General features: G+C 46.6%; 1 protein-coding gene across 15 annotated transcripts in view; it reads right to left on the minus strand.

Moving 5' to 3' along the window:
• Positions 1 to 24,855, minus strand: part of KMT2C (lysine methyltransferase 2C) — a 1,799,940-nt gene that overhangs the window by 1,046,522 nt on the left and 728,563 nt on the right. For all 15 annotated transcript variants that reach the window (XM_078663231.1, XM_078663229.1, XM_078663237.1 and 12 more), the window contains one exon: positions 16,356 to 16,457. In XM_078663231.1, the coding sequence (XP_078519357.1) occupies positions 16,356 to 16,457 (102 nt within the window). The remainder of the gene's footprint in view (positions 1 to 16,355; positions 16,458 to 24,855) is intronic.

Consider the following 24,855-nt stretch of genomic DNA (forward strand, 5'->3'; position numbering starts at 1 on the left):
TCTCCTGGGGTGAGTACAGCCCCTAGACTGCTCCTCTCCTGTGGGAGGGGGGTAGGAGCCTATCACTGACTGGGCAGGGATCCCCATCCTCAAAATGGCCGAAGCCCGGAGTCGTGCTTCACCTCGCCTCTCCCACCTGGGGGTGGAGTTGGAACAGGCTGGCACACCCCCCCCTTCCTGACGTAGGGTTTCCCACCAGTCTTCCTGCCAGAGTGGGGGTCAGAACTGGTGGGGGCCAGTTGCTGAGTACAGCAAGTGGTCTGGAGAAGCTCACAAAGGCAGAATGCCTTTGAAGCTTCCCCTGCCCATCCTGGGGGAGGAGGCTTGGCACCTCGTCCGAGGATGTGCATTGTTGCAAGCCCAGGAGAGCGGGGGCTCTCCACCCTGGGGTCCAGCAACATGTCTGCTGTGTGGCAGCCTCTCAGACAAGACGTGGATTGTAGGTTAGGTTTAAGGGGGCATCTCGAAGATGCCCTCTGAAATGCATTTTACATTAAATCCCACACTGGCAGAAGTTTGATATCAAACTTGTCAGACTTCAGTGTAGCCATTATGGTGCTGTGGCGTTTGTAATGACAACCTCCCAGCACCACATACTCGTAATGGCATCACTGCACTTACAGTGCCCAGGAATGTCCCTGGGTACTGTAGGGGCACAGGGCTCATGTACCTGTGCCCACACCACTGGCATAGGACACCCAGATAGAGGGGTGGATGATGTATGCCAGGGCAGTGGGTTTGTGGGAATGGCACACAGGGATGGGTGCCACGTCTACTCTTCATTTACTTCAGCACCAGGACACTCAGCCTGCAAATGCAGTGCGTGTGTGTCAGGGTACAGGGCCCATAAGGGTGGCACAATAAGTGCTGCAGCCCTTAGGGGTCTTCTCTGGTCACACTGCCCTGGGTACCTAGGGTACCATGTACCAGGGGAAGACATGTGACCAGAGATTGATTGATTGATTGAAAATAATTTATAGTGCGCAAAACAATAACCCGGAGGTATCAAGGCGCCTAACAATAAAATCAGAAAATAGAACCATTCATCCACTACACATAGGCTTGCCGAAAGAGGCGAGTTTTAAGTACACCACGAAATGCCTGTAATGTGGGTAGGGACCTAAGATCAAGAGGAAGTTCGTTCCACCATTTAGGGGCAAGGGTGGAAAAGGCCCTGCCACCCCATTTAGCTTTTCTAATGCGAGGGGCTGACAAAAGCAATTTCCCAGAGGAACGCAGATTCCTTCCAGGGATGTAGTTGGAAATGATGGAGCTTACTCCCGAGTCACTGTTTTTTGTAATGACTCTATAAGTCATACACAGGACCTTGAACCGTACTCTGTATTCTACCGGAAGCCAGTGCAATGTTTTCCTGGCTAACGTAGCCGAAGTACGTCTGGGAGCGTCCAAGACAAATCTTGCCGTGGCGTTTTGGACCACCTGTAAGCGCTGCAGGAGGCTCTTATTCAGCCCCGCATACAGCGCATTACAATAGTCCAGCCGCGAGCCTATTAGTGCCACAGCTACCTGCTTTCTGGATTGTAGTGAGAGATATTTCCTAATCCTCCGCAGGGTATGGATTAGGCCCCAACAGGTGGAGATGGTTCTACTCACCTGTCCACTCATATCCAGGGCAGGGTCTATCATCACCCCCAGGTTCTTGGCAGAAGTAGTGGGGGAAGGGCAAGCTCCAAGCGAGTTTGGCCACCAGCTATCTGACCAGATGTTATTGTTCCCTCCAAACACCATCACCTCAGTCTTCTCCCCATTCAGTTTAAGAGAGTTCTGAATCATCCAGTGACCAACCGCCTCCATACAAGATCTAAACTTGGAGGCGGTCTGCACGTCTGAATGGGAGAGAGAGACGAGGATTTGGGTGTCATCAGCATAGGAAACTACCTCCATCCCGAAAGATCTTATAAGTCTGGCCAGTGGGGTCACATAGATGTTAAACAGGGTCGGACTAAGAGCCGACCCTTGAGGGACCCCACATAGCACAGGTCGGGATGGAGATAGAAACTCACCCAGTTTAACTCTTTGCTCCCTCCCAGCAAGGAAAGAGGTCAGTAGATCCAAAGCAGCCCCCCCCACCCCCACGTCCCTCAGACGAGATGTAAGTACTGAGGGAGAGAGGGTGTCGAAAGCGGCAGTCAGATCCAAAAGGACCAGGAGGGTGGTCTGGCCCCCATCCACTGCCCTACGGATGTTATCGAGCACAATGGTGAGGGCCGACTCGGTACTATGTTCCCTCCTGAATCCATGCTGGGAGGAGTCCAAGCATCCCGAGCATTCCACAAAGGCGGCAAGATGCTTGTTCAGGTGTCCTTAAAGCATCTTAGCCGGAGCGGGAAGCAGCGAGATAGGGCGGAAGTTTTTTAAGACCTCCGGGTCAAGGGAGGCCTTCTTTAGCAGTGGTTTTACCACTGCCTTCTTCCATTCCAGCGGGAAGACACCGTTTCTTATAGCTAGATTCATGATCTCCAGCAGCGGTGGTAGAAGGGTCTCCCTACATAGCTTGATGATTTTCAGTGGGCAAGTATCCATGGGGGAACCGGATTTGATCTTATTAGTCAAGATTTCAAGGTCCTCAAGAGTAAGAGATGGAAAGGAGTCCAAGGAGCCCAATGAAGAGAAGTTGGTGGTTAGAATACTTATCTCAGCCATGACGATGGGCACACTAATACAGGCTCTTTGTTCCTCAAGAGCCAAGTGGATATCCTCTATCTTCGTATGGAAAAAAGAGGCGATCCTATCGCATAAGTCCTGCGAAGGCACGACAGGGTCAGGGGCCTGTAGATTGACAAGGGAGTCGACAATTTTAAAAAGCTCCTTCGGCGAGGAGAGCGAGGATGTCAGGGTCACAAAGTAATCCTGTTTAGCCTGCACGATCTCAGCCTTATATTTTCTAGTAAGGACTTTATGGGCCTCTTTGTTCTTGAGGTCCCAACTGGAGTGCCAAAGCCTCTCCTTCCTCCTTACCTCCTGTCTAAGGAGCCTAAGGGAGTCGGAGAACCACGGGGCCGATGGTTTCTTCCTGGCTCGACGGCGGGTCAGTATAGGGGCCAGTTCATTCATAGCCTCAGTAATAGCATGCTCAAAATGACCAACTGCAGTCTGTACATCATCCATACCTGGGGTAGAAAGGCTGGCAGCCCAGGGCTCAAACGAATGGCTGTAAATATTGCCAATTGAGTTTAGGCTTTAGTACAGTTTTTAGGGAAGGAACACAGTCCCTGGGTACCTGATTGGCAGGGACCCAGGTCACACCAAGGAAAAGTGCATCAGGTATCAGGCAAAAAGTGGGGGGGGGGGGTTACTGCAACAGAAACCCACTTCCTTACACATGGTGGGACCCCTGGCAGGGGAACAGCTTTGGCCTGCAATTTGGTATCCTCTGGCAGCGCTTCCTCTCAGGAAACAGGAAAGACCAGCTAGATCCCATTCCAACTACTTGTAGATGGATTAATTACTTCTGTTTCTGCTTTCATAAGGGTACGTATGAGAAAGACCAGTTAACTAGTGCCTACCCTATAACCCACACTGCGATTTTCTCGGCACCAATTCTCGCTGTATATCAGGGACGTGTAGACTACATAATGATGTTGTATTCCTGACCTAATTATGATCTACACCATCCTCTTGACACTATGCGTTAATTATGGGACGATGTAGGAAGGTGGATACCTGACTATGGTTACCCCTGATTTTGTGCCTTGTGTTTAGCTGGTTTTCGACTTAGTAGGTCTGGGATCCTGCTAATCAGGGTCCCAGGCTATCTGCTCTCTCTTTAAATGGACTCCATGTACTATAGGTACATCACCAATTTGGTACTGGACACCTTGTCAGCCCCATACAGTGCACTATAGGTGCCATGGGCATAGGTGCATCCAAGGCCTACCAGGGGCTGCAGCATATCTTTTGCCACCCCTGGCTGGTACTTAAATCGACACAACTGGCTGTTCACACAGCTGGGGCAAGGTGGTGTAATCACCCCTTGCTTAGATATAGTATACCTATGTCTAAAGCTATATCTGGACACATATATACCTATAAGTCACTCCTATGGCAGGCCTTTAAAATCCTGGAGGCAGAGTGCTTAGTTGTATGTGAGATGGTGCTCTAGCATGAGCTGAGCCTGTCTGCAGTGTTCGGAACCATTTCCTTACTGCTGTTTCAGTGATACTGCCATACCATATACTCTTAAGTGCATTATAATCCTCGCGGTTATTGCTAACTTTGGTTTGGCTTTATTAAAACATGTCGTGTTTGGTGTCATACATTTTGGACTACTACCCCCTTGCCAGTTCTGGCGACGGGGGTAGCATTCCACCCTTCTAGAGGGAGAAGACATGTTACTTTGTGTGGAGAAGTGTGGCTCAATGGTTAGAGCGGCAGACCTTGATGCAGAACGCTGGCCAGGGACCAGGGTTCTATTCCCGCCTCGGCGGGATCGGGCTTAAATTCCTCTGACCGGATATTCTCGCCTCAGTGCCGAATCTAAGCATGGGCCCCACGCTGCAACTCTGGGCAATAGCTTGCTTAGTCTCCACAACGGCCCCCGATGCACAAGGGATGCCTGGTTTCACCATGGGATGCCCAGGAGTGGACACCTCACAAGGAAAAGCCAGGAGGGGTTCCCTTGTGGTAGGAGTACAAGCGCCGGGATGCCTCCGGGTTACTGTTCGCGCTATACAAATACAACACATTTACATTTACATTTACTGAAAACGCGGTTAATCCTAACCAGAGCCCCAGCATCACAAAATGGATGCTGCTGCCACAGACACATGTCTGACCTCCTGCTGCTGGCCGAAACCTGGCAGAGGACTCCTGGACAAAGAGTTTCCTGTCACAGGGAGGTGTTACACCACCCCAGACAGGAGATAGTGGATTGTAGCAGGGAGGGTTGAAAGAAACTAGACACTGCCTGGGGCGCACAAGGTGTCCCTGGGCAGATTCCAGTCAAACCGGTTCTGGGGCCATCCAGCCCCAGTCCTGGCGGCAAACTGGACAAAGGAAAGGGGTGTAACCACCCCCTTCCTGGGTCCCACCCATAGGAGGGACCTAGCAGGTAATCCAGCCCCCAGATTTGGAATATAGGTGGGAGCTGTGCCAATGCACATCAGATTATCCTGACAAACTTATGAAACGAAACTCTGGACCCTTCGACATCCCACTCGACGTGGAAGACTGAAGAATCTCCCTTGTGGTCAAGGAGTGACCACCCTGTGCACACAGGCACCATCCAGCACCTCGACGTTTGCTTTGTTGCAGTTCCCGCCGGAACTTGAGCGACAGAGATCGACAAGAGCCAGCTTTCCTGCCTTCCAACAGCCCGATCCACAGTCCATGCAGAGCTGAGACCCGTGGAGGCCCCTGAAGCGTGGGAGCGGCCATCTTGAATAAACAACGAAGCGCTGACCGTGCAGCACCCGAGGCTCCCTCGAAGCTGTGCATTGGAGTCTGAGACGCTTCAGCCCTGAGCAGCTTGTGCACCGAAGCTCACCCCTCCACACTCGACGAGTGCTGCGTGGGGCCCTTTTGCACTTTCCTGCTCGACGCGTTGGTCCGATCGCTTGCCCCTTGGCTAGTGGCCCCAGAACCGACGAACCTACAAATTTACACAGCTGATCTGGTTGCTCCAGATTGGCACTCGCTCCCCTGAAAAGGAGCACCCGCTCAGACCTTGCTGGTCCGAGTGTTAAGCCTTCTTCGAATCCTGCGTGGGTTGCCTTTGCAAGGCTTGTTGACTCCGATCCGGAAGCCGACACCGCCGACAGCGAGAGCCTTCGTGGGACAGCTCGTGATCCACTCCAGGACATCCTCGGTGACCCAGAGTCCACGTGGCAGCGGAGACAAGGCACCCGACATCGACCTGACTGCGCCCGACAATGCCTGGTTCCTTCCTGGTTTCTTACTGGTCACTGTCTAGTGACCCAGACTCTGTCCCCTCTGCTTTCAGGTACCCTTCAACTTCGATCCACCCTTGGATCGCACCGGACACTTCTCTTCTAGACGCCTGCAGCATCTTCATCCTCAGGCACCATCGAACTGCGTGACGAAACCCGACACAGGTTGGCACCTGTGCACCCGCGTCCTGTGGGTGAGGTAACTTACTAGCGCCGGTGTTCCCACACTGGTACACACCTCTAGTGCCTAAGTCTAAAGTTTGGTAGTCCTAGTCCAGTCGGAAGACTCCTTTTGCAATAACATTGTAACTTTTACGCACCATTGACTTTACATTGGTGAAAGCCGTGCTTCCCGCACTGCTCCCGAATCCCGCGGGCTACTACTGTCCTAACTGCTGTTAGTCCAGTGTAGTCCCAGCGATTCACAAGGCCCTAGGCCTTACCCCAGATCGATTAGTGATTGTTATACCACTTTTTTGATATATGGTTTGAGTGGCCACCGGCCTCATCCAAAACGTGCAACTTGTCTATGTTTAACTGTGCTTTTATTTAAACGCTTGTGCTTCATTGCTCATAAAGAGTAGTGGGGATTATTCTAAGAATAAATACATATATTTTGATAATATATTACTTGTGTGGTGTCCTTTCATTTGATATTACAGGATGTATATGGTAAAACAGCTGGCTTCACATGTCCTTTGGAGTTAAGCCTTTAAGGCTGCTTAGTCCATGCTACCCCTAGGATAGCTTGTCTATAAGGTTGACTTACAACCACCACCATAAGGGATTGTTTGGACTGATACAAGGTGCCCACAGAACTGTGGACATCATATACCAGGCCAACTTCTCACAGACGAGATTGTGCTTCTCGCTTACAGTGGCAGAATAAACGGAAATATCAGACATATGCAGCAGGGATATCAAGACCACCACCAGACTCATCTACAATGGCACAGTTTCAAAAGATGTATGGCCACAATGAGGGATGAACTGCGAGCAGTGACAGATTCACAGAGCCCAGCAGGGCAAAATGGTTGTGGAAGGGACTAAACCTCTATCGCGCAGTTTAATGAATGATCTGACAAAGTGAAATCAGTGCAGACAGACAAATCATATTGCTGGGGAGGAGAAGGAACTGAATGATGAAGTTCAGAAGATATGGGAGTTTCTCTTACAGTCACCCACCAGGTGGCAGATGCAGAGGGCAAATCATGTAAGAACAATGCACTCACTAACCCAAAGGGAGAGGTGGAGGTAAGCCAACGCACACCCTCCACACACTTTTTAAGATAAAATTACCAAAGTGCGGTGGCTATACAGTATTTGGTTGATTCTGGTCCCAGCACCTGAAAAAATAGCAAACCCACACTTAACCACTTCGGCGCTCATGACGAGCTCAGCTCGTCATGAGTTACGGCGCTCGCACGCTGATGACGAGCTGAGCTCGTCATGTAACGCGGCTTTTCAAAAAACGCAGCGCGCAGCGGGAAAACCGCTAGCGCGCATGCGGTTAAGATCACAAATGGATGTATTTTTTTGTCAGAGTGCCAATTAGTCATCATCGACGACCTCATCGCACTCTGGTAAGATGGTACTACCAGGGCGGACTCAACCTAATTACGAAGGAGTTCTTAATAAAACTTACTGGACAAGATGGGAGCCAGACAGACAAAAATTCCTCAAGGTAAACCTTAATACCTTTAACAGAGCGTTCCCTAGGTAAAGCTAAAAAGATCCAAAATTGTGTTAGGCGAACAGGTACAATGAACTAACCATCCATATATTGCCAACATGTTTCTGCTCACATACATGCCAGTACCAGTCAGGGGCATTCGTCAGGGCAGAAAAAAGAAGGGATCCCCATCTTCTTTTTCTAACACTAAATCAGTGTGAAGTGCAGAATTGTCAGAATATGAGTCCTACCTTGACAACCCAGGAAATCAGGGGCCCTAAACATGAAAACAATAAAGCCATACTCCATGAGTACAAGACAATATATATATGTCACTAAAGTGATGATATGCATGCAAGGTGCCCATATGCTCTATACATAAGTGTTCTTGATATATCTCTTTCGGCGACAAAGCACTGCAAACTATAAAGGGCACACAACAAGCAGCTGAGTAACGGAGGCTATCAGGTTTTCCTGCCGGTATACCTCTTGACGAAGTAGGTTGGCAGCAGTTTTTTTCTTTTCATGAATGTGGCTGGTCATGGTGCACAGAAAATTATAAGTAATTGTAAGTGATGGCGCGCTGCAACTAAAGTGTCAATGGTTTTAATAAGTACTTGGGAGTCTGTGCCCCAGCTGAGCTTGAGCAAGCTCATAAAAAGAATGTTCGATTTTTGGATGCAATAGTGATGTTTTCTTCATTATAACAGATGTTGCAACTTGCGTGTGGATGTTTTTGATAAACAGTTTGCGCAAGATCCTTCAAAGAATGTTTGATCTTTGGATGCAATAGCGACGTCTCTTGATTTTAACAGATGTCGCTTGCCTGTCTATATATATTACTTTAAGTGTATAGCTCCTGCTTTAGCACCTAAGAGTGGATAATCAGGAGGTGTGATTAACAGTTGACACCCATAAGACACGATTCCAAAAACAGGATTGTAAGCTTCATTTAAACAAGCATTGGCATAGCCAATAGGTCTCGCTTTTGGGACCTTGTAAGTATTAAGTTATGCAGTCCAATATCCTTGGTGCAATAATATCAACTGTTGCATGGCTAAACGTATAAGGTCCCAAAGGCGAGACCTATTGGCTATGCCAATGCTGCAGTTGTAAATGTAGGCTGGTAAGAAAGGAGCCAACCCGAGGGGCAAGGTCTAGAGAGAAATAAAATAGGAAGAGAGGTGAGTTATAATGAGATAGCAAAAATAGAAAGGTGAAGCACAGAATGACAGGTCAGGTAAACAAAGTAGCGAGGAAGGTAGAGAAGGTGGGATGAAAAATAGAAGGATATGAGAAGTAGAGAGAAAAGAGGTGTAGATGAGGTAGAGAGATGAGTCTAATACAGAGGAAGGGAGAAGTAGAGAATGGTGAAATAGGGAGAGAGACAGAGGTAAGACAGATGTATGAATTGAGTGAGATATTGGAAGCAGAGAGAGTGAACGGAAACAGTGAAGGGAGATAGAAAGAGATGAAAGCAAAGGGAGTGATAGATGGAGTGGAAGAGGTAGAGAGAGCATTGTAAAGAAAAAAATAATAATAATGGGAAAGGTGAGGGAAAGAGAACATCAATAAAAAGAGGGACATAGAAGGCCAATAGGTGAAGTAAATTGAGAGGCTAGATAGTGCATGAGAGGTGGGGAAGAGAGAGATGAGGCAGTGAGTTGTGAGGCAGAGAGAAATGAAAGAGAATGGTGAGGTAGAAAGAGGCATGCGGGAGGTAGAGAAAGGTAAGGTACAGATGGCAAAATGATAGAAAGGGTAAGATAAAGAGATGAAATTAAGAGGGGGTGAAGTAAATGGAAGAGAAATGAAGGGGGATGAGATGCAAACAGAGCAGCAAGAAGCCGAAAGAAGAGAGAGAGCGAGGTACTTGAGGAGAAGAGAGGGGCAGAGAACTAGAGATCTAGAGGTAGGATCAGAGAGAGGTGGCAAGTTGAGGTCATGAGAGGTAAGTGCTGTGGGGCACTGAGATTTATTGAAAGAGAGGTGTGACGTACAGAGAGTTTAAAGGTAGAGCAATAGTGTGGTAGGTACGTAGTCATGTATAAATAGACAGGTAAAAAGGGAGTGTTTAGGTAAAGGAATGAGACATGGGACAGAAAGGTGTGACAGAGAAAGTAATGTATTGGGTGGTATAGAGAAGTGACAGCTAGTCACAAAGTGCGGTATGTAGAGAAGTAACTTAGAGAGAAGGGCAGGGATTTAGTCTTTGGTCAGGTAAAGAGATTTAACTTACAACAAGAGAGGAAGAGGGAGAGATGAAGGAGGGAAATGTGAGTAGAGGTGGGAGGTAGAGAGGCAAAACAAACAGGAGCTAAGAATAAGTTAATGGGAGGCAGACAGAAAGTAGAGAGGTAAAGAAGGGTTAGCAAGACAGGGAAATGGATGATAGAGCAAGATGTAGGTGAGGTAGAGAAAGAGGTGGATTGAGAAGTTGAGAATTGTGGGATGACAAGGGACCCGTAAGCCAGGAACACACCAGGTCCTTGTCCTTAAACTCGCTACCAGTGCAGTAAACATGGATCAGCCATCTGTAGATAAAGAGTGTGTCTTTATTTCAGGTAGAATAGTATATTTCGTCAGCCATCAACTGCTCGCTTCCTCACTCCAGCCTTCCTTCAGCAACTGTCCACACAACTCATCACATATGGCATCTGTTACATCAGATGATTCTAACATATGACTGCACCATTTGAGCAGCTACCACAGAGAGCAACTTTTGTTTACATTGCTTTTTATTGAGATTTTTATAACCACGCAATAGTAAAATGACACTCGTATCATATTCCTGTCCTGTGCACAGAGGGAACACCACACAATATACAATTTGCAGCACAGCTCCAGGAGACAAACTGCCATTTAAAAACATTCCAGACAGTGTTCTGAGTGTGCTGTGGTGCACAGATGGGGCGGACTTGTTGAAGTGAGAATTAGCACACCCTGGTCTCAATTGGAGGGAGGGTACTATAGGACGGTCTGGATGCTGTGAGTGAGGAAAGAAGGCCCGGGTCATCTGCTTCATCGCTGAAGTATTTGGCGATATGTAGCTCACTAGAATATTCCTAGGCCTGCGCAGTGGTCTACAAGGGTCTTAAAACGCATACGAGATCCACTAAGAGTTACATTACACCTAAACCAATGAAATCCATCCAGAGCTACAGCCTAATAGTAACCTAAATGGCTCTTAAGGAAAGGAAGAACAGAAAGAAGAAAGGAGATGAGAAAAGGAAGAAAGAAACAGAGAAAAGTGAGAGACAGAAAGGAGGGGAGGGACAGAAATCAGTGACAAGAGGGAGAGGATTGGAGAACCAAAGGCAATAAGGCCAGGAAATGAGGAATGAAGGAGGGTCAAGAAAAGGAGGAATGAATGATGGAAGGAACAAGGAACCGAAAAATAAAAGGAGGAAAGGAAAGAAGCACCAGAGAAGAGAAGGAACAAAGGTGATACTGTAGCAATTAAAGGAAATGGAAGAAGGAAGGAAAGAGAATGCAAGCAAGAAGGAACAAGCGCGCGAGCCTCATTCTGAAAGTTAAAAGGGCGTGCAGGCTGCAGGGGGAGAGAGGCACGGAGAGGTGCAGCCGCGAGTGATGCGCGCGCGCTGGTGAGAGCTCTTTTTCAAAGCACATACTTGTGCTTGTGGCATGCCACTGCGCACTCCCGCAAGCTGTATGCCGCCACAAGCACGAGTATGTGCTTGGAAAAAGAGCTGTACGGCGGCTAAAGGTCTCCTATGCAGTGCATGGGAGCTGCGTAGGCGAGACCTAAAAACACAACAATACTGACCCTAAATGCTCTAGTACTGTCTGACAACTTAGCGCTTATAAGTAATATGACTTTATAAATCATGTATGCCACCTTTATTTTAAGATATGAGGTAATACGATTGTCCCATAGGTTAGAGATACAATTTAAAAAGTAGTATTCTTACTAGTAGGTTTTAAATGTATAATTGCACTAATTGCAGTGTGTGACGATACCACCTTCTTCCAGGCAATGAAGCGTTAGTCATGATAAGCAACTAGTATTTTGGCAAAAGCATGTATTCACCCTACATGTGTGTGCCCTCTATGGTTTGCAGTGCTTTGTCACAGCAAGATATTATGTGTGTGTATATATCACTTATGTTTAAAGTATAAGGTCATCTTGCAAGCATATCACTTGAATGGCATACATATATTGTCTTGTACTCATGGCGCATGCTTCTATTATTTTCATTTTTAGGAATTATGATTTCCTTGGTTGTCAAGGTAGTATTCTGACAACTCAGTACTTCACACTGATTTAGTGTTAGAAGTAGGAGATCGGGATTCCACCCCCACTCTCTGTTTACGGCTCTGACGAATGCCCCTGACCCACACAAATGCATGTGGGTAGATACATGTAGGTGTAATATGGATGGTTAGTTCATTGCAAGGGTTCATCATCCACAATTCTGAATGATCGTAGCTGAATCTAAGGTACCTTTTATTAAAGGTATTACCCAGCGTTTACCTTCAGGTATTTTTAGGATTCCTGGATGCTATCTTGTCTCGTAAGACCTTGACCCTCGGTCACTGGCCTGCTCTCTCCCCAGCAGCTCCGCGCCTCCTACATCGCCACTGAGGCCCCAGACTGGGTGTTCAAGTCTGCTGTCTGCCCCGTTGTGTGCCCGTGGCTGCCTCTGCCTGTCTCAGCTCCATGCGTGAGAACTGTTAGCATTTAGGTGACTGTACTGGGTAAATTGTGTGTATCAGATTTTTTGTACTGTTTTGATCATTTTGTATTTTCCCTTGCAATTCTTGGCTTCTCTGAGCCTGCGTTCTGCGCTTCCCTTTTCTCGCTGCTACTGCCCCCGCCCCCCCCTGTCCTCGCCCGTTCCCACCTCCCAGTTGATCGTCCCTCACCTCTCCTACTTAATGGCGGCCGCTGGACGGTCGCGCGCAGCTGGCGCACCTAAAGCAAGCCCGTCTGCACCCGTCCCAGACCACAACCAGCGCCAGGAACCCTGGATCTCTGAACATCCATCGCTATGACACTACCACCCCCCTCGCTCTCAACCCCGGAAGACTCAGACTGCCAACAGGCCTCGCCACACACGACCCACGGCCTGTTCTCCTGCCTCCACTGACGCGAGACCTTCACCACCAACCCTGCCCCAAAACCACTGACGCCAGCACCGGCAACGCGAAGATGCATCCTCCTCAACGTACCCTCCGTGCACAAACACGCCATGAAAATCTGGAACCTACTCGACTCCCTCTCGCCCGACGTCGCTTTCTTCGCGGAGACCTGGACCAACGACTCCTCAGCCCCCGGCATCAACACCGCCATCCCGGACGGATACAAAATCCAAAGGAAGGACCGCCCGAACCACCTGGGAGGGGGCCTCGCTATCGCCCACTAAAACACCCTCCGCCTCAACACCTCCAGCAAAACCTTCCCCTCCGCCAAACACCTGCACTTCCCGATCCAGGCCACCCCCAGCGCCACACTCCCAGGAACAGAACCCTCATCTACAGACCCCCTGACCCCCGGACACCCTTCACCACCACCACCATCGCCTCAATGAACTACATACTCATCGGAGACCTCAACTTCCACCTTGACAACCCAAGCGACCCCAACTCCACCAACCTTCATGACAAGCTAGCCAACATGGGACTTAAACAACTCGTCACCACACCGACCCAAAGAGCAGGACACACCCTCGACCCGAACTTCGCTGCAGGAAAAAGCGTTCACTTCAGCTACACAACGCAACAGCCATGGACCGACCACCACTGTGTACACTTAGCCGTCGACACCCCACAGGCACCAAAACCAGCGCCATGCCCTCTACGAAGGAACTCAACTCAGTCCTCCCCCGAGAAAACCACACCTGGCATCTGACGCCAACGTCGCAGCCAGAGTCCTCCCCACTTGGATCTCCACCTGCGCAGAAGTGCTTGCTACGCAATCCCGACAAACAGCGCCCCAGGAAAGCTGCCTAGTTAACCACCGATGTCCAAGAAGTCAGATATACCTGAAGACGCCTGGAGAAGAAATGGAGAAAGACCAAGACACCCAAAAACCACACAACCTACAAGGACGCCATGAAGGGATACCGCAACCAAATCAGTACCACCAAGAAGAACTTCATCCACTACAAAATCCTCGCCAACTCCAAGGAACTCTTCAGTGTCATTCAGGAATTCACAAACCCTTGCAGCGAAGCCATAGACATCACCCCGTCCCAAGATGTCTGCGATAAGCTTGGAACCTACTTCCACCTAAAGATGAAAAAACCTCAACGACAACTTTGTCGACCATCCACCTGACGCTGCGGCCGATCCCCCCAGACATACCAGCCAACCCACCATCTCCAGCTGGTCACCGGTCATGGCCGAAGGCAACGCCTCGACCATGAAAGGCATCCACTTGGGGGCCCCTACCGACCCCTGCCCTCCTCACATCTACCACAGAGCCGCAGCCACCATCGCACCTGAACTACAATGCACCATCAACACCACCTTCAAAACAGGCACCTTCCCGGACGACTGGAAGCGTGCAGAGGTCAGGTCCCTGCTCACCGCACACTTATCGCCAGACTTCATGACGATGGCATACAAGAAACAGCCCTAGACTGGATATGATATTTCCTCACCGGAAGAAGCCAAAGGATCAGACTTCCACCCTTCCTCTCCGATCCCACGAAAATCACCTGCGGAGTCGCACAGGGGTCATCACTGAGCCCCACCCTCTTTAACATCTACATGCCCCCCCTCGCCGCTGCCGTCGTCCGACAACACGGTCTCAACATTGTATCCTATGCTGGCGAAACCGAGTTCATCCTCTCCCTCCTCAAAGACCCCACCGCCGTCAAACTCAACTTCCAGAAAGGAATGAAAGACATCGCAATCTGGATGACCAACAGCTGCTTGAAGCTCAACGCAGAGAAGACAGAAGTCCTCGTCCTTGGAACCAGCCCTACAGCATGGGACAGCACCGGGTGGCCGACCGCCCTCGGAAGCCCACCTACCCCCTCGGACCATGCCAAAAACCTCAGCATCATACTCGACTATAGGAATACCCCAAAATTGGAAGAATGACATGTGTGGGAGCTCAAAGAAAATGATTTTGTTAAGCATTTAGTATAAGTGACTGATCATTATTTTAATGAAAATGCAGGAGAAACTGCATCGATATTGGAACTGCATCGATATTGCTTGTTTGGTAAGCATTTTAGACTGTTCTAGATGGAAGGCGATCTCCAAAATTGTGGGGAAAAGGAGGGCCAGCCCTTGGGAACCAATAAACAGGGATGAAAATCTTCCAACACTAGAAGAACCATATGTAGATTTGCGGTAACTCCTGTCACTGCAACTGGCTGCTCACTCATCATGCAAACCCACTGCATGCCAGGTAAGGAGGATGCCTGGGGAGCTCTTTCACAGCAACCAATAAAGTTTTTGTGCGGTGGGAAACAAAGCTAAGATTTTCATCAGATGCATGGGTGTCAACGACCAGGATGGCAATGTTACTAGAAGTAATGGAGAACTAGGCAGAACATTTGCTTTATATTAGCTTTATATTTTTGATCTCTATATTAAACAAGCTGGAGGGGAACTCTGGATGTTTTGGAAGATTTTATGGAGGACCAGACAGACCAGAGGCTACGTGGGTCCGAGTTTACAAAGGAAAATTGTTTATTTTTTGTGAATACCTTTGGCGCCATTTGACAAAACTGCACTAAACTTTCCAAAACCAGTGAATCCACCTCAGTTCCTTTACGGAGAGTTTTGGGGTGATCCATCAAGCAGGGGCTGAGAAAAAGGGGGGATCGCAAAACATGTTTACCCCATGAAACTCCCATAGGAAAAATTAGACAATACAGATAAAACAACCATTAGAATTACACCAAATTTGGCAGAAAGCGAGCTCTTTAAAATAGAGATAGTCTCGCGGTTTGTCCAGCGGGACTGAAAACTATAAAAATAAAGCATTCTGGGGGCCTAAGAGGGCTTTTCTCCCCTTTAGCCATCTTGCTCCTGCCAGAGAGAAAACATCTGCTACCACATGACTCGGAAACTCAGTCTCTGTCTCCTGTAAATTTGAGCATGACATTTGTCTTTTTAAATTTGCACAACTGCGTGTATCATTCCTTAAGTTGTAGGTGGCTGGTACATTTCAATCCCTGTATTTAAAAATGATCTGTATGTCAGAGATGGGTAGGTAGGTTCTGCTTCATTATTGACATGTCCTTGTGATGGTGAAGTGGCTGATGCAAAGTCTTCATGCAGGTAAAGAAAGATGATCACTGAGCTTCATCTCCTTCAATATGAAGTAAAATAAGCTAAATAAAAGAGTCAAAGGTAAATAACTGCAAGGCACAAACACACTATGGAGTTACAGTAACCCCCACATCATCATCTAATCATCACAGCTCCACCTTTATCTCTGCATCTGTGGCAATGATACGTGCCCTTTCAACTTAATTCCAAGGATGTTCTCATTAATTGAGCACAAGGTTCATAATCGGTTCATTTGCAGTGCATAGAGAGCTTTGCTTATGTATTGGCAACTCGATTTTGGTTTTATTGAGTCAAGCGTACATTTCCCTAGTATTGTTGTTTCCTCTCAGCACCTAAGATATATGCTAATAGCAATAAATACCATGAAAAGTACCAGGATGCTTTAAGTTTAGACACTGGAAATCTGCTTATGGATCACACATCACACTGTTAAAGGAAAGTAATTCCTTTTGCACAAAATAGGTGACAGAAAACACAAACACATTTTGATACGACCTTACCTGATATAAAGTAAACCTGTCGCTGCTAGAAAACATGACAACAGTATTGTGCATGGAGTTTTCTTCTTCATCCTTGATTAATGACATATCAAAGGGATTCAACTAAATTAGGAAAAAGGTTAAACACCAAAATGTTAATATAACCAAGCTACTGCATCTTAATGTAAACACAATCAGATACTTATTTGTAGTTGCATAGATCACTTTGTGTTCTAGAAAAGATGTAATCACCTGTTTGTTATATTCTTTACTGACCACTATTAGATGGTTTTAGGAGAGAAAAAAGTAAACTCCTTAGGAGCAAGTGGACAACTCCCAACATGATGCAATGTTCTTTCTCCTTCCACAGCAACACTGAATAAATGAGCCACAATCTTTGTTTTTCACCTATGTAACTGCTATACCAATTTGAAAGGGTGAGGCAGAGGAAAAATACAGGCAACAATATTGTATGTATCAAAAGAGACTTTGACACCTCCATGGGAAAATAAAGAGGACATTAGTCAATGAAAAGCAAGTCACTTAATAGGGACAGGCTTAATGAGTGTGTGTAATTACCATTAAGCGAGCTGAACTCTAAGCTAAGTTCAGCTTCCAAGAAGCAGGTACAAAGGGATTAGGGGGAATGACAGTTAATTACCTGTAGATGTAGATCTGAGCCCAAGGAATGCTGTGTATTCACATGCTGTGCATTATTCCGCCATCTAGTAGTTGAGTTCAGATCTTTCCTCTTTGCTCCTTTTTTGTGCTGTGGGCATCATCTCCCCCTTTTTGGTGGGATGCTCGCTCCTTGCAACATCAAACAAGGGGTCCCAGAAACCTGTGTGTGATCGCCACCGGTGAGAAAGTGGCTCTATATACACTGGACCAAGATAAGGTACAGTGTGTATATAGTCAACAAACCCCAGAGGTAAAAGCCAGGTGTGACCTTACTCTTTCAAGTGGTAGCTTGGTCGAGCAGTAAGGCAGTACCAGAGGACAGTGTAAAGCATTTGTTGTACACACTGAGTCATCAAAAGGTTTCACACATTCAAAAACTGAACTCCAGGCCAATTGTTTTTATATCAAAGATATAGTTGTTTTATTTCTAGAACCAACAGGTATCAAAATATACTATTCTCAATATCAGTGGTCTCAGAAGAGTACTTTGCAGAAAGGCAATACATTTTGTAAACACAATAGGTACAGGGGTTGCAGTAGGCACCACAATTCTAAACACAATTTAGCTTTGAGCTCAATGGGTTTTTCTATATAAATACAGCTGGTTACTTTGTAGATTACTCTGGTAGTTCCAGGACTAGATCCTAGATTCAGTCCTGGGATCTAAGTTGAAAACAGTTTAGTAAAAACTTTTTAGTTATTGCAGTGATTTTTAAGGAATATAAAGCTATTTTAAAAGTTCACACTTAGAAACTTTTCAATCAAAATCTGGCAATGTTATCCAATGGGGGAAAATTCAGTTTGCAGTTAAAGTACGATCTCGTTACTTTTGTAATCCAGTACTGGGCTCCTAGGTCCAGCACTGGGGTCTCAACTTAAAACAGGTAAGTAATTACATTTCAGTATTTGGTATAATTTTGAAATAATATTTCAAGTTTTCAAAAGTAGACACTTCGAAGAAATTTCACAGAAAAGCACACAATGGATTCCTATGGAGAAAATTCAAGTTACTAGTAAACCCAACTAGGATTACTTTTGCGGTTCAGTACTAAGCTACAAGATGCAGCACTGGCTTCTCTCCTGATCACAGGTGAGTACTTCGGCATTTGGAATTCGGTTGATTTTATGGGAATATTTTAAGTTTTCAAAACTTCACACTTAGAAGATTTTTCGAGTCAAACCAGTCAATGTTATCCAATGGCAGGTAAGTGAGTTATCGGTTTCCAGGTGAGTACTCGACTGGGGAAGTTAGGGTCTTGGGCACAGACTCAGGGGTCCCCCAGGGTCAGGTAGGTACAGTTGGTTCACCCTCAGCTGCACAGGGGCAGCCGAGTGCAGAGGTAGTTAGGCCCAATGTTATCCAATGAGGGGCGGGGGGCCTCCGATTGGTGGCTGCTGGCTAGAGGCCACGCGGCTGTGGGAGCTGGGTCCTGGACACTTGCTATGGGCCAAGGGGGAAGTAGGATAGGACAAAGGTTGTCCAGCCGGAGGCACTCGGGCGGCTGGGTGCAGGGTGCTTTTGAGCCGTCGGGCGCTCAAAGTTATTCAATGGGAAAAGTAAAAAGGTAACAAAGACTGCAAACTCGGGGACGGTAATTCTTCAGGTGCGACCATCACTTCAAGAGGTAAGTTGGGACCTTGGAGAAGAGGTAGGTACACCAAAGGCAGGCACAGGGAGCTGCAGGGAGACGGGTGCAGGGGTGTCTTTTGGTGTTGGCTAGTCGCCGTTGCTGGGGTCCCTGGTTCTGAGGCTGCAGGTGTCATCTGGTTCGTCGAGGAGGGTCTTTGGGCACTGGACTTCGGGTCCCAGTCGCCGGGGGGACGTCATCGTGGTCTTGGATCACTCGGGCACGGGCCGGGCTCGGCGGGTGCAGAGTGGGCAGGTCTTGAGGTTCCTGGCTGGCACCAGGGGGTGGTTGTTGAAGCAGAGCCTCTACTTATGGGAGTCCCAGTCTTTAAGAGGGTTAAGGCAGGCAGGTCCTCCGGGTGTGCCAAGGTTGCTGTCCTCAGGAGTCGCCGGGATTAAGGAGGAGCAGGTTCCAGGATCGACAGGCCGGTAGGGCTGTGGCCAAGTCAGTGGGTGTCAATCAATTGTTAGCAGCTGCACGGCGGGTCTTCTTCTTGTTCTTCTTTCTTCTTTTCTTATCGGGATCTGAGGAAGGAAAGTACAGGGTGCCCCATAATACTAAATTTAGGGGCGTTACAGGTAGGGCAAGGGCAGGGACACATAGGTCCCTGTCCTGGGGTGGGTACACCCCCTAGCCTGCTCCTCTCCTGTGGGAGGGGAGCAGGAGCCTAGCTGTGATTGGGCAGGCTCCCCATCTATAAGATGGCCGGAGCCCGGGGTCGAGCTTCACCTCGCCTCTCCCACCTGAGGGGTGGGGTTGGCACAGGCTGGCACCCCCCCTACCTGACGTAGGGTTTCCCGCCAGAGTGGGGGTTGGAACTGGTGGGGGCCAGTTGCTTAGTACAGCAAATGGTCTGGAGAAGCTCACAGAGGCGGCATACCTTTGAAGCTTCCCCCTGCCCATCCTGGGGGAGGAGACCTAGCACCTCGCCCAGGATGTGCATTGTTGCAGGCCCAGGAGAGCGGGGGGCTCTCAACCCAGGGGTCCAGCAACATGTCTGCTGTGTGGCAGCCTCTGCAGCCACTCAGACCAGACGTGGATTGTAGTTTAGGTTTTCAGGGGGCATCTCTAAGATGCCCTCTGGTGCATTTTACATTAAATCCCACACTGGCATCAGTGCGAGTTTAATGTGCTGAGAAGTTTGGTACCAAACTTGTCAGTCTTCAGCGTAGCCATTATGGTGCTGTGGAGTTCGTAATGACAACCCCCCAGCACTGTATACTCTTACTGGCATCACTGCACTTACAGTGCCCAGGAATGGCTCTGGGTACTGTAGAGGCACAGGGCTCATGCATCTGTGCCCACACCACTGGCATAGGGCACCCAGCTAGAGGGGTGAATGAAGTATGCCAGGGCAGTGGGTTCTGTGGGCATGGCACACAGGGATGTGTGCTATGTCGACTCTCTATTTAGTTCTGTACTTACACACTCAGCCTGCAAAGGCAGTGTGTGACTGTCAGGGTGCAGGGCCCCTAAGGGTGGCACAATAAGTGCTGCAGCCCTTTGGGGTCTTCTCTGGTCACCAGGCCCTGGGTACTTAGTGTACCATTTACTAGGGGGTGATAGGTGGCCAGAGATGCAAATTGGGTTTTAGGTTCAATACAGTTTTAGGTAAGGAACACAGGCCCTGGGTACCTGGTTGGCAGGAGCCCAGGGCACACTCAGTCACGGCACATCAGCAGTTCAGCAAAATGTGGGGGCATACCAATGCAAGAAAGATGGCACTTTCTCACACCACCTTCAGATTTTTTTTCCCCCTATCCATCCAGTATCCATGTTTGTTTGGGATTCCTGCATACTGCGTGCATATATTTATAATCCCTCTTTAAATTATTTGGAAAACCTTATTTCTGGGGAAGTGAGAGGGTTACCTGTGAATCCAGAAAACTCTCCAAGCTGCAATGCTACATCTACAGGCAAGTAACCATTTTGTTTTGGACTGTGAATTTTTTCTCGATGCACAGGATATGTATAGATTTTGGAGTAGTATACATTTTGCTTGAGGCTGTAATGAAATGAAATTGTGAATGCAACCAGATGCCTTAACATCTTTTAGCCCATTTGTGCCTCCTTGTTGTCTAATAATGTTTTGTGAAGGTACTGACAACCAATGCAATCAATAAAGTATTTATAAAGTGCTGCAAATCCCCCATGATGGTCTCAAGGCGCTGGAGTTGCTAACTCCTTTGTGGTGATCCGGTCATTCGAACAACCAAAGCTCGACTTCTTTCCTGAATTGCCGGAGCAATGAGTCAGTCCTGAGGTGCAGGGAAAAGTTGTTACAAGCTTTGGTCGCCAGGTGTGAGAAGGAAAGTCCTCCGCTATTGCCTCAGCGGATCCAGGGAATGTCTGTGAGGAAGGAGGCTGATCGTAGGTATCTGGTTGGTTGGTGGAAGGTCATGTTTACAGAAAAGGAGCACTCAGAAGGATACTCTAAATAAGGTTTGGGCAAGGAAATGTATGAACTCAAGCTGGACTGCCTAAAATAAATCAAGCCAGCAAATGGGGGCCGTGGCTGCATTCCCAGGGGGGCGCAAATGACTCTTCAAGTACTTGCAAATAAGGAAGGCCTGGAAGCGCAACTTTATTCAGCAAATGGAAAGCAAGAACATGTGTGTTACAAATTACAAAGCCAATGGCAAGCAACAGCCAGAATGCATTCCAAGGTCAACTATCAGAATGACCCCAAGATGTGTTTAGCAAACCAGAGAGTAGTGCTCTTTGGTAGGCTGCAACCTAAAAACCTGAAGATGGCGACCACGCACATGGGCTTCTGGGACCCACAGCGGGGAGTCCATAACACCAAATGGGAACAGAAGGTACACACAAAAAAAGGCTAAATAAAAGTATTGTAGACGCAGCCACTATCTGGCGGAATAATGCACAGTATTCAAATCTGGAAAATACTAATGCTGCAAAAGTAATGTGAACTGAATATATATATATATATATATATATATATATATATATATATATATATATATATATATATATATATATATATATATATACACATACATGCACGTTTCTGTGTCCAAATTTTTGGGTTCCAGAAAAAAGAATGGCTGGCACACTGGTATCCGGTTTCTCAATTTATTCACACCAAACACCCCTTACAGACGCGTTTCGCCTTAGCAGGCTTCGTCAGTGTAACATAAGTGCATGGTTATTGTCGCCATTTAAAGCCGTTCGCCCAAATACTAAAAAAAATATATATATATATATATATATATATATATATATATATATATATATATATATATATTCACTGAAAAAAACATAGGTTTCACACCAGTTATAGTTAGGTGGAAATTTTACTCGCATAAAACCATTGAAATTCCCACCTTATAGTTAGTTGGACTCACTATAACTTGCGCGTGCAATGCACTGCTGATGACGTCACATATTACATCACTCATGACATGGTCAGAGACATCACTCATGACATCACTGATGACATCTCAAATGACATCACTGATGACAACATCCTTGTGACAAAGTGGCAGACCTCCTATCAGCATAAAATAACCTTTGACACACACATTCAAAAATAGAAACTAACATTTTCTTAAAAAAGGAGAAACCAATACCAATTACAACAACTTATTAGGTAATTCCAACATCTACATACACATCCACTCATTCACCAACAGTTCTATATAGTCACTCATGCATGTACTTACTCATCATATGTACTCATACACCTATACATCCTGTTACACACTAATACTCATCCATATAGTTACTCACACACAAATTCACACATGCAAATAAACTATCAAAAAACATTTACTTGATTATACTGCTATATACACACCACTACACATACTTCTACAGAAACGGAAACATATTTACTCTCTTAAACAATCAATTATAAAAACACATACTCACTAACCCACCCATACACACAATCATCCACCCATACAGTCTTGCACACATGCTGTCTTCAAAATACATACAAATAGTGAGTCACTCATTCATGCATCTGTGCTCTAAGTAATATCCCCCACCGAACCATACAGACACCGATACTGATACTCCAAAAAACAACTAATAACCCATATACACACTCATGTAGCTACTCACCAACCCATGCAGCCACTTATACACAAAGTGAGACACAGATACAGATATTTAAATATTTAAACATTACTCGCTAATATATGTATTCACTAAGATACATTTAATAAGTCAGTTAACCAATCAATTTTACACAAAAAAACATCCATTTAGACATTTATTTACCCATTTATTCTTCCATCAACCTTTAGATATACATATATAAAAAATATTTATTTTTCAGAAAGATACACATTCACTGGATGATGTCATGAGTGATGTCATTTGAGATGTCATCAGTGATGTCATGAGTGATGTCACTGACCATGTCATGAGTGATGTAATATGTGACGTCATCAGCAGTGCATTGCACGCGCAAGTTATAGTGAGTCCAACTAACTATAACGTGGGAATTTCAATGGTTTTATGCGAGTAAAATTTCCACCTAACTATAACTGGTGTGAAACCTATGGTTTTTTCAGTGAATATATATATATATATATATATATATATATATATATATATATATATATATATATATATATATATATATATATATATATATATAAATTTCTATGGCAAAATAAAAACCCTCATTTTGTTCCTTTTCAAATTAAATGTATTAAGTGTTACCACTTTATTCCAATCAAGATGACTTCAGGTGTGCCATACTTTTGTCATAAGTAAGACTGTTAGCGTTCTAGTTGTTCTTTAGAACACTCTGGGACATTCTGTCATTGGGCTATAGTTGGGCTACATCTGGCTGATATTTGGGCTACATTTGGGCTCTTTTGTCTCTGGTGGCCATCTTGGGAGACTGCATATCAGAATTTTTTAATGAAATATAAGAGGATTTGAGAAGTCTCTCAAAATGCGCCCTAATTTTTCTTTCTTCAGCACTAATCATAATTTCTATGGCAAAATGAACCCCCTCATTATGTTCCTTTGCAAATTAAATGTTTTAAGTGTTAACACTTTATTCCAATCAAGATTGATTGAATAAAATTTATACCGCGCAGACAATAACCCGAAGGCATCAAGGCGCCTAACAAAACAGATCATAATTGTCATCACTACAGATACGCTTGCACAAAGAGATGTGTTTTCAGAGCACTTCTGAATGCCTGAAGAGTGGGTAGAGATCTTATTTTCAGCGGGAACGCATTCCACCACTTGGGCGCCAAAGTGGAGAAAGCCCTGCCACCCCATTTCACTCTCCTGAAACGGGGGGCAGATAGGAGAAGTCTGCCAGAGGATCGCAGATCCCTGGAAGGAGTGTAGCGAGACAGGATGGATCCTACACCGGTGGGACTGTTTTTAGCTAAAGCCCTGTATGTCATACATAGGGTCTTAAAGTGAATGCGGTCCTCAACAGGAAGCCAATGCTACAGCTTTCTGGCCGCTGTAGCTGAGGCGCATTTAGAGAGATCCAGGACAAACCTGGCAGCGGCACTCTGGACTACCTGCAAGCGCTGCAGTAGACTCTTATTCATTCCCGCATACAGCGCATTGCAGTAGTCCAGCAAGGAGCCAATGAGGGCAACAGCAAGCTGTTTCCTTGCTTGTAGGGATAGGTAATGCCTGATCCTCCTCAAGACATGGATAATGTCCCAGCAGGTGGAGATGGTTCTGCTGACCTGTTTACCCATGTTAAGGGCAGGATCAATCATGACCCCAAGATTTTTTGCAGAGGAGGTAGGGGTGGGACAGGCTCCTAATGAGTCTGGCCACCAGCAGGATGACCATACGTCATCTTTCCCTCCAAACACCATTACCTCCGTCTTCTCTCCATTTAATTTCAGCGAATTAAGGATCATCCATTGACCGACTGCCTCCATACAAGATCTAAAATTGGAGGCAGTCGGGACGTTAGACTGGGAGAGAGAGACAAGGATCTGGGTGTCATCCGCATAGGAAACTATCTCCTTCCCAAAAGATCTAATAAGCCTGGCAAGTGGGGTCACATAGATGTTAAATAGGGTCGGGCTAAGAGCCGACCCCCTGAGGGACCCCACATTGCACAGGGAGGGATGGAGATAGGTACTCCCCCAACTTCACTCTTTGCACTCGATGATTGAGGAAAGAATTGAGTAGATCTAGAGCTGCACCTTGCACCCCAATCTCCCTCAGCCGAGATGTTAATACTGAGGGAG

This window comes from Lissotriton helveticus, chromosome 10, assembly GCF_964261635.1.
Source record: "Lissotriton helveticus chromosome 10, aLisHel1.1, whole genome shotgun sequence".
Lineage (NCBI taxonomy): Eukaryota > Metazoa > Chordata > Amphibia > Caudata > Salamandridae > Lissotriton > Lissotriton helveticus.